General features: G+C 42.3%; 1 protein-coding gene across 1 annotated transcript in view; it reads left to right on the top strand.

Annotated features, from left to right (window-relative positions):
• RCN1 (reticulocalbin 1) overlaps nucleotides 1-7,719 on the top strand; it is a gene marked incomplete at its 5' end in the record, with an annotated part of 13,501 nt that extends 5,782 nt beyond the window's left edge. The window contains 4 exons of the mRNA XM_023532090.1: nucleotides 791-1,032; nucleotides 2,751-2,811; nucleotides 5,485-5,684; nucleotides 6,563-7,719. Coding sequence (XP_023387858.1) covers nucleotides 791-1,032; nucleotides 2,751-2,811; nucleotides 5,485-5,684; nucleotides 6,563-6,670 — 611 coding nt within the window. The remainder of the gene's footprint in view (nucleotides 1-790; nucleotides 1,033-2,750; nucleotides 2,812-5,484; nucleotides 5,685-6,562) is intronic.
• Nucleotides 7,720-11,224: the final 3,505 nt, after the last annotated feature.

Raw genomic sequence — 11,224 nt, 5'->3', positions numbered from 1 at the left:
AATATCCTGCTCTGCTTACTGAGAGTGTACTGAGTTGCTTCCTCTGGGTGAAGTGGTAGGTGGTTAGTACTGGGAAGGATCGAGGGGTCTCATGAAAAATGACTTAAGTTGCTGCCCTCCCTGACCTAATATCTCAGGGACACACACAGAAAAAAGCAGAGAGAAAGCGTGTCTATGGTAGAATTTCAAAATGCTGCCAAGTTTCAGATAGCAAAGACCAAGTGGGCTTGGAGCAGTCAGGGAAAGCATGGGAGCTGGGCCTTGACGAATGGGTTTATATTTGGAGAGAGACGAGTGGGGAAGATGGGTTCGCTGGAAGGTCAAAGGTGCAGCAATGCATTCAGCAACGAGCAAGGGTCGGATATAAGACACTCTTGTTTGGGGAATGATGGAGGGGTGTGGGCAAAGCACAGGATGCAGACCCTCTGGGTGGATGGTAGAAACAGCGAGGGGACAGGACTGTGGAGAAATGAAGACACGCACTCACGGCCAGATTAAGGGAGATCTCGAAAGCCAGGCAGAAACATTCAGACAAAATGTTGTGGGACTAGGGATCCTCTGCGTGTTCTAGATCAGAGAATGATATAATGAAAGCAGAGCTCAGCACAGAGAAGTATGGCCTCAGTGTGTTCTCAGGCCTGTGTTCTTCACCACTGCTATAGTGCCCCGAATACGCCATTAGGGCCTGGATTATGGGGCGATTTGAAGAGGCAGATACTAGAGGCATTCTGAAATAAACGTTTCAAAGAATTCGATAGGTCAGGATCTTTATTTGGACATGAAGAATGAGTGATCTGGAAGGAAATGCCTTCCTCAGCGGCCCGGTTTAAATGTCCGTGTGCCCATCCTGCAGGAAACCCTGCAGAGTTTCACGATTCTTCAGACCATCACACCTTTAAAAAGATGCTGCCACGTGATGAGAGAAGATTCAAAGCTGCAGACCTCAACGGTGACCAGACAGCCACTCGGGAGGAGTTCACCGCCTTTCTGCACCCTGAGGAGTTTGAGCATATGAAGGAAATTGTAGTTTTGGTAAGATAAAAGAAGACCCTGGGCTGGGAAAAGACCAGGGCGAAAGCTGCACCAAAAATCTTGTCTCTTCTTCCAAAAAGAGAAAGTTCTTCAGCCTGAGGGGAATTGGGGAAGGTCTCTGGAGTGGAATACACTGGAATACCTGTCTACCTAGTGAATTTGGCAGGGCAGACTGGGTGCTGTAACAAAGAGCCTCCAGTCCTAACTGTTTATCACAAGTGAAGCTTAGTTCTTGCTTACACCAGGTCCACTGCAGTTGGTCCCAGCCAATTGGATCTTCTGGGCAGTACTCTTTTAAGTGCTATCAGTTAACCTGGCTACTTCCCTCTTATACGCCACCATCCTGTGGCCTCAAGGTCATCCTGGCAACAACCAGCTGGCAGACAGAGGAAAAGAGGGAATGAGGAGAAGGCAATCTCCCTTTACTGCTCTGGCCAGGAAATGGCGTGCCCCTTCCCTTTACATTCTCCTGGCTCCTTGGTCTGATGAGACTGGGAAATACAGTTTAGATGTGTGCCCAGAAAGAGCAAATGGGTTTGATGGGCAACTAGGTAGTCTCTGTCCATTTTTCAGCTTTGAGGAAACTAGAAAAAGACTCTGAAATGGAATGCATTGGATTGTTAAACCATATGGGAACTTAAAGTAAAAACCATGGCCAGAAAGGATGCTTCCCTTAGTGGGAATCTTCAGAGGGTGAATGGGTCAGACCCTAAAGGTTTTGAGGGTCAGCTGTGCTCGTAAGGCCTCTGAGTGTAGTTGCTTTTCATAGTGTCTGATGGGGTCCCAACTGTCTTAGTTTTCCACGACAGTAAAATAATGCCATCACCTGCTTCCTGGGCAGATAACCCAAGCCAGTTCCAGCTGCTTTGATGCTGGGAAACAAGAGGCTAAAGCTTTTGTTTATAATCAGCCCTGGACTATTTTAGTTATGCAGTTGGTGGCTGGGTCCACTCTTGACTCATGCTTCATCCATGACCTTAAGGACTGGGCAGCGGCTCTAAGAATCATTTCTTTTTACTGCTCGACATCCACTCAGCGACAGCTGATTCGCTAAAGGACGGTGAAGGTGGAGAATCAGCCACAAGTGGATTATGTGCCTCTAGATTGTCTCTGTTCTCAGGTTGGCTGTTTTCTTTGATATAGGATGCCTTTGAGTTGCTGCGACAATGGACAGTAAACTCACTTAAGTACTCACACTAGCAAAGTACTTAATTAAGAAGTCAAATATACTAAATACAGAACATAATACATTCAGAAGTCAGATACGCTTTGATTTTTTAATTGACCACTGTTTTATATTTTTCTGACATCAATTCGGTGTCCACTTAGCACCAGAATCTATCTTTGTGACCATCTGGTCCAGTGGTTCTCAAGCTGATTCCTCACAGGTACCCCAGGGGATGATTTGGTTGGATGGTGGAGATGCTTGGCTTGGCAGGGCTTCTCGATCTATTCAGAGCATCTCTGGGCTTGCAGGTACATTTTCATTTGAAGAGAGTGTTCTGCTATTAAAATTGTAGGATGGGGGAGGAAGGACAGAAACCACTGCCTGTTTTTTACAGATAAGAAATGAATGCCCGGGGAGGTAAGGAGACAAGTCAGAAGTCACCAAGCATTCATCCATAAAAGCCAGACAAAAGAGGACAATGGTCAGAACTCATAAGATGTACTGAGTACACGTAGCCATCTTGCATTCTGTGTTCCTCTTTGCTTCCTAGGAAACTCTGGAGGACATCGACAAGAACGGGGATGGGTTTGTGGATCAAGATGAGTATATTGGTGAGTGTGGCCTGAGGTCCTGCTCAGCTGTCCCAGCTGAGCCACATTCCTCCACCCACGTGTCTGGCTACTTTCTCTAGATGTCTTTTTGCAACAGCTGCAAGTATGTAGGTGTCACTCCTGTGACTTCCCAGTACGGAGGGACTTGTCTCACCAGCCTTAGTGTACAATATCAGGGAGGAATTATTAGACCCCATTCAATGGAGAAGAGACCAGAATGCTGGCCCCTACCTCTCAGGTGGCCAGCAGTTGGCCTCACAGCTCCGAGAGATACCCTTCATCACACTGTGTTGTTTTACCTTTGCAAGATGGGTTTTGAGATCCCATAGATTTACAGTGAGGCTAGAGCAGATGGTCTTAGGGAAAAGACTAAAATCAGACTGGGGGAGTGGGGCCTAGAAGCTCTGAGTAGACACAGCTGTGATCAACAGAACTGTTTACATGCCCATGCCATCCACAGAAAAGCATTCCTTCTTAAAGGTAAATCCTTTTACAACATATTTTGGTTTTGACCCTTTCCTTGGGAATACCATACCTAGCATTTTGTTCTGAAGGACTCCACTTAAGCAACATGAAGAAGCTCATTTTCAGGTAGCTGTGAGCACTGGCTGAATGAGACTCGAACATACCTGGGCCAGGACCCACCGGTGCTGCTTAGAACCCCTCCCGGCAGCCTGGTAGCCCTCCAAGCGAAAGGACTGGAGCAGGCAACACGGAAATTTCCATTTGATCCTCATCAGCTGCTGCTTCAGTGCTTTAGCACCTGGCTCCAACTGCCACTGCCTTCTCATGACACCTCTTCTTTTCCCAAGTCTCAATAAGGTAAAAGCCGGCAAATCATTTGAGAGATAGGATAAATAGAATTGTTGTACACATATTAATAGAAGCAGGTAATTACCTTTCAACTTAAAACCAGAGCCCAAGTTGCCGTCAGTCTCTGATCTAACGGTTGTATTACTTTGCCACCCCATGCCCAAAAACAAGGGCTTTCAGTAAAGAAGAGCAAAATTGCTTCTAATCATTAAGAATTATATTTGATCCAAGAAACCTAACGCTGGTCTCCGTCTGTGGTATTAACAGACAGGTAGCTCTCACCACAGTAATTAAAGCGATCTTGGTGGCGCTAACTTTGTAGAATAACAAATGTTGACAACCTCGACATCAGTGCAAGCAGCAGAGCCTCCCTCTTGCCTGGTGCATATGTGAGGGCAGGTTCAGAGTCATTGACACCTTGGCGATGGAATTAGGCTGACAGAAAAGGCTGACTGGTTAAAACAGTGCAGCATTTTTGATTAAGGGTGTGTGCTTTTCCTTGCCTTCCTGAACTCTGCACTGAAATAGTGCAAGGTCAGGGGCAAAACTCATTGAGTGCTTTTGCCTAAAAGCAACATTCCATTCTTTACACTAGGCAGAGAGGCACATGGGGAACATTGTGCTTGAAAATTGAATTCCGAGCAATTTGCAGTGAAAGCTGTCCAATATATAGATTTGCCCAACAAATGACTTTATTTATGGGGGAAAGTTCTCTTCAGACAAGAATGAGTGGAAAACGTGATGATGTGGTATAGTAGGCAGAGCACTGGACTTAGGAGTCCTGGATTCCCCATTTACTAGCTCTATGACTCTGTGGGAGTCATGTAATCACTATAAACCTCATTTTCCTCATCTGTAAAACGGGAATATACCACACCCATGCTTCCAGGGTGAAGCTTGGAAGCTTGATTTAGCTAATGTATGTGACAACGCTTTCTCAAAAACCACGTCAGGTGTCGGTCTACCTGGTAGCTAAACCAAGGGTCTTGCCTCTCGTTTACCTTTATCTACCACCTGCTCCCGGCTGACACTTGCAAGCTTTGTTTCCATTAAAGAGAAACTGGGTATCTCTCTTTTCCAAGAAGATATGGTGACTTAGCAAATAATGCATAAACTTTGCCTTCTTTTTCCTTTCCCTGCCATTTTGTAAAACAAGGATCATGATCTGTCGTATAGAATTGTTATAAGAATGAACTAAAATGGTATATGCAGAAGCTCTTTAGGGATAATGTAAACAGTAGGAATGAACACGGTGGTTAAGACCATCAATTGTGCAGCCTCAAGCTCATATTAGCTGTGGCTCCTTGGGTAAAGCTGTGCCTCGGTGTTTTCGTCTATAAAGTGGGAATTATAATACCTACTTCATAGAATTATTATGAAAATTTTAAAAAATCGTTTGTCAAATACATTATACAGCATCTGAGCCATAGAAAGTGCTTGATGTTGGTTATTAGTTTTCACCGCTAGCTATAGTGCTAGTTTAGGTTGTACAGGGTGTTCACAGAGTGTGACCACTTGATCTTTTTAATAACTCTATGATTTGTGAAGTATTATCTCCATTTTACAGACAAGGCAACTTTAAAACTCAGTCACTGAATTAAATAACTTAATCCTAGTCACTGAACTAAGCCTAGAGACTTAGATCATCTTTCATCTTCTGGCTCTTAAACTCATTTCTTTCTGTTCTACCAAACTGACTTCAAGTGGATACCTCACTGCTTTATTCCCAAGAAACTGCCCGTCAGGTGTTTGGGTTAGGTCTCCAGATTGGTCATCACCCTTCCAAAAACCCAGAACATCAAGTGTTTCTGATTTACCTTCCCACTTGTCTTCATAACCAAGAACAATCTTCCCTTCCAGCGGATATGTTTTCCCATGAGGAGAATGGCCCTGAGCCAGACTGGGTTTTGTCAGAACGGGAGCAATTTAGTGAATTCCGGGATCTGAACAAGGATGGAAAGTTGGACAAAGATGAGATTCGCCACTGGATCCTCCCTCAAGACTATGACCACGCACAGGCCGAGGCTAGGCACCTGGTGTATGAGTCGGACAAAAACAAGGTATTTCACATTCTTCTGAAATTGATCCTAGAAGGGAGATAGTTTACATACGATTGGTTCTGTTTGCTTCTTTGTGAGAGCGTTGGCCTGTGCCGCTGTGCCTTATTGACATTTTTCATTCTTGACCTACATTAGAGACCTGTAAACTTGACCCAGTACCATGATAACCCATGATGAGCTCATCAGGCCCAGGCATTCCCAGATGGTCTGCTGTGGCCACACACTTACATTTACTCCCATTTCCTAGGGTTGCAGAACTTTGCAGTGGACAGGGAATGGATTTGAGAGGTACGCCCTGTGTTGCTGTAGGACCAGTTTGTTCATGTGCTTAGTCAGCAGATATTTATGAGATATCTGTGATATGTCAGGTACAAGGAAGCCCGTCCCCTTAAAACCCAGGCATCCTCAGGCAAGCTCACACTTCTAGCGCTAATGCCCAGCACTTCAATGTTTATTGATACATAGCCAAATAAATAAGTGAAAAGATTTAGAAAGAAGCCCGGTCCCTTTCCGTTTTGATCCTTGCTCCAAGTTCTCAGAAGACAATTGAGTTTAGCAGTCGGGCCATAAAAGGAGAGTAGAATTCTTCAGGGCCCATTATGGGAATGCTAGCACTGCTTATAGACAGCTAGATTCTAGCTTCTGAATTCCTCAGGGACTTAACTAATATATATTTTAGCACAGCTTTTATAGCAAGAGGCTTTGCATTTGGGGGTTTTGCAGTGTCGTAGCAGTAGATGAAGGAGTACCTAGCAGCTTCTTAATTACTAATTGTTAGGTTTTAAATGTTGCAAATCAATGAAATAATATAGAGCTTCATGCTGAACCATTATTCAGAGTTACTAGACCTTCTATGACACAGCTCTTTCCTCTTACAGGATGAAAAGCTAACAAAAGAGGAGATATTGGAGAACTGGAACATGTTTGTCGGAAGCCAAGCTACCAATTATGGGGAAGATCTCACAAAAAATCACGATGAGCTTTGATGCACACCCAGCATAACATGGCAGACTGTCATAGGCTTTCTTTTACTGTCTTGGATGGTTGCTACGGTTGTCTCATGTATAGCAGTCGTGTCCCCCAAAAAGCAAGTGTATAACCTCAGATTGGGGGTAAAGTTGGTTTTCACTCAATATTTACTGGAAAATAGTCATTACTTCAGCAAGATTTCTCTCCAAGCACATTAAAAATCTTGGTCAATCACAATGCTCTATGGGGATACATTGCTAAAATATGACTTTTTAGCTTTTTCCATTAAATTTAAACGAAAGGGGAATAAAATTTGAAAAAGCCCTATTATTTAGAAGTCGGGTGGGTTGGCGGCCGCAGTATATAAAGTATGTAAAGTGACCGCTATGTATTTTAACTGCACATTTTTTAATTTGTCATTATCAAATAGTTGATGAGGGAAAATTCTGATGTCGTCCTCCATAGGCTTATTTCAGAACAAGTCTCGTACTTCAGATTCTTCTTTCTTGACTTTGTACGCTGAGCTGTTACTGTAAATGGTATATAAAACCTCTGTGCATTTTTCTGTACAGACCTGCTAATGTGCACAACAAATCCACATCTTGGTTTTTTGTTTTTGTTTTTACAATAAGAAACAATCAAGAAAGAATGTGAAAAGAAAGGAATTTTAGAGATAGGGAAAAGATGAATGTCAGGCATTTGAAGAACTATAGGAAAATGATGAATGCATTATTGTACTTGAGAAAATTTCTTTACGTAAAAGAGGTAGGTCTGGTCTTTGAAAAAGTGAATATAAATACAGTCCGTTTCCTCACTGATCGTTGGTAGGAATGTGGAGTGGGATCCTAGGGAAGCCTGCTTATTGGGGTGCTGGAACTGTAGAATCTAGTCCCGATGATTCCACAACCCTCGGACCTACCCCAGGGACCACTTACACTGTGGAATTAGGACAAGATGATGTTCCAAGCCATTGGCAGAATTGGAAGAAGCAACTTCTACAGGTCGAAATGCCTTATAAGTAGAAAGTAAATGAAATAAAGGATCCCTCCGAGGATTTTTTACTGTGTCCTGTGGTGTTTGACTTCACGTGTACTGTGACGTTATCATTCATACAGAATTAAATGGATTGGATCATATGAGTAAGATTATAAAGGGTCTGGGTTTTTAAAGTCCAAGTACTAGAATGTTCGGAATATCCTCGTATTTACTGATTTAATAAATACATATTTCCTTCTCTATGCCAGTTAGGGAATCTACTGGTCATTTTAACGAAGATCTTTTTGAAATTGGAAGAAAATTCAGACTTCTTACCAAGCCCTCCGAGACCCTACAGGATCTGGTCACTTCCTGCCCCATCAGCATCGTCTCAACCACTCTTCCTTTTGCCTCCTATAGCCAGCACCACTGACTTTGTTTCTGGTCCTCAAACTTGCCCAGTTCATTCCTAGGTTGAACCCTTTGCACTTGCTGCTCTCTCAGACTCAGAAAACCATCTCCCGCATCCTCTGGTAGCTCAAACAGTAGCTCTTCAATGGGGCCTTCCAAACTCCTCCTTTTATAGTGTAGTCATGCACCGACAGGGTTATGTTCGGAGAAATGTGTCATCAGGACTTTCTTTGCTGTGCAAACATCGGCATGCACTTACACACACCTAGATGGTATAGCCTACTACACGTCTAGACTATGTGGTATACCGTCGTCCTGTATGTGGTCACTGCTGACAGGTTATGTGACACATGGCTATACCCATTCCAGTCCCTGTCTCATGTCCCAGTTTTATTTTCTCTTGGTACATACTACCATTTGCATTTGTTTCCTAGGGCCGCCATGCAAACTCCCACAAAGTGGATGACTTACAACAGAAGAAACTTGCTTTCTCACAGTTCTAGAGGCAGAGCTTGCAATCAAAGAAGCTCTGGACAAGAATCCCTCCTGACTGCTTCCAGCTTCTGGTGACTCCAGGCATTCCTTGTCTGTGTCTGCCATCACTCCGATCTCTGCCACCGCCTTATGGTCTTTTCTACCTCGGAGTGTCTCTCCTCTGTATCTCTTATAAGTACATTTGTCATTGGATTTAAGGCCCACGTGGATAATCCAGAATCATCTCATCCTGAAACCCTTAAATTAATCACATCTGCAGAGACTTTTTCCAAGGTCACATTTACAAGTTCCAGAGGTTAAAAAGTCAGATGTGTCTTTTGAGGTAATTCAACCAACTATAGCATCTGACATTATCTTGTCTGTACATTTGTCTGTCTTCCCCAAGCTAGAATATAAGCTCTGTGAAAGCAATAGTCTGGCTGTCTTACTTCCTGCCATTTCCCAGGACCTAGAACCGTGGAGTGTCGCCTACAATAAGTACTCTTAATTTTTGCTAAATGAATGAGAAGTGGTTAATTTTAATCAAAAAGAATATTCTTCATGAAAAAATTCTGGAAAAAATAAACAGTGAACATTTGCTGAATGGGAAGTAATTTTTCCCAAGATTCCGCAGTGATTAAATAAATGGCAGGGAAAAAACTCAAATCCAGATGTTCCTAGCTCCAAAATCTCTGCTGTTTAGCACTGAGTTTTACTGCTCCAAATCTCCAGATCTGATACATGTTTTATTTTTTTGCTCGCCCTCAGTATATGATTATGTGGTCAGGAAATGAGAATTACTTCTCTTACCTAGAAATCAGCTGACACCTTTTTTCTTTAAGCAATGAAAACCTGCCTTTTAAAAAATGAAGAAATAATATTGTGTAACCTAATTATAAGCATAACACTTTTAAAAGGTGCTAACATTTTTTCCTCCAAAAGGAATACTGATTGATTTATTTAGTTACACACAGTAAGATATTAAATGTATTTTGAGCACTAAGTTTTTCCTTTCAAGTCAATGCACATAAGAGAACCCTCAAAGAGACTTGTGCTTCTGGGGCTGAATTTAACACTATTTAAGGAAAGAAAACCTTAGCTAGGGGACATAACTGTTAACATGGTGATTTGTAAAGCCTTAGATTTCTAATAGGGTCTGACTGTCTCAAGGAAAACATATTTTGTTTCTAGGTAACATTTCAAGCCTGATTATGAACAAATGCTATAAATCGATCTGTAATGGGAAATACTGTAATGTCACAAAGCATTATTTATATGCTTAATGTGACTGAAAGCACTAATTGCTAGGAGCCAAAATCTGTCCAAGTAAAACATGAACACACATTTTGTGCCTCATCTTTTACTGTAGGTTTTCAAATGAATTTGAGTGTAACAAAAATGTAGTTAGAAAGTCAGCAACACCTGAAGGTTTTCTTCACCTGCTTGAATTACTGTAGTTGTTTTTTGTTAGCAAAGGCACAAATCATGTCTGCTCAGAAGTGCCCAGAAAACAGTAGAACATCTTTGGAGTGAAGTAGTGAATGACTGACTGGATTTTTTTTTTAAGTCTTTCTATATTTATTTTGCCACCTTTATAATAAAATCTGGCTTCCTCCAAATACATGTGATTAGATTTGGTTCTCTTTGTAGTCTTAAAACTGAGTTTATGTAGTGCTAGAATGAACGCCACAGCGTTCACTGCTTTGGCTCACAATGAAGTATTAAAAATTTGAGCAGTGCAAAGATTGTGCCATCAGTACTTAAACTCATGAGATTTACATGAATTTGGGGCTTTTTCCAAAGAATCTACCTGCACTCTCAATTCTGATCAGTTCTGGGGCCCAGGCCTGGCAACACATACCCTAGGTATAATGTATCCCACCCTTCTATGACCTTCAAGTAACTCTGATTTTTCTCATAAAATAGAAAACAGTGTCTGATTCCCCACAGAAGCACATGAAACGAAATGAATATCAGGACTGGTTACTTTCCTACCTAGAAGTTTACGTAGTGGCAGGACATCAGCATTTCTTTTTCTCCCACAATAAATACTAATATAATAATATAAATACTAAATAAATATGCCAAGCACTTACATACATTTCTCATGTAACCTTCACAACAACCCTATGAAGTTGGTCCTTGTAAGAAAAAGGGTAAACTGCGTGATGCTGCTGTAACAAACAACCCTACCAAATCAGTGATTTAAAGCAACAGAGACTTAATTTTTGCTTTTATAGAGTCTGCTGTGATTCTGGGTACTTGTCCATGGGCAGCTGTGGTGTGGGCGTTTAGCTGTGGGTCTCCACATCCACCCATGCCCATTGAAGAATCAAGCACAGGCAAGCAAATGTGGTCACTCCTGAAAATGACCTATGTCACCCGTGTTTACTTCCATTGGTCGAAGCAAGTCACATTACCACATCTAATTTGAAGGGAGCAGGAAGTACAATCCTACTGTTGCTCAGAGGGGAGATGTCGAAAACCTTAGTGAATAGCACTTCTGGTACCTGGTGATAACTGTACTGTTTTTCCCATTTTGCAGGTCAGAGAACTATAAAGGGAAATAATGCCCAAAATTATACAACTCATAAATTAGGTGATTATATAACCGTCTAGACCAGGATAGCTTTGCCAGCGAACGGGAGCAGTTTTCATCAATACTTTCCCACATCCTGGGCAACCTGCCCTGCCCACTCTGGGATTTAGAG

This window comes from Pteropus vampyrus, unplaced genomic scaffold (genome assembly GCF_000151845.1).
Source record: "Pteropus vampyrus isolate Shadow unplaced genomic scaffold, Pvam_2.0 Scaffold76, whole genome shotgun sequence".
NCBI lineage: Eukaryota > Metazoa > Chordata > Mammalia > Chiroptera > Pteropodidae > Pteropus > Pteropus vampyrus.
The sequence above is the reverse complement of the archived record's forward strand: the minus strand, read 5'-3'. Positions and strand labels throughout refer to the sequence as shown.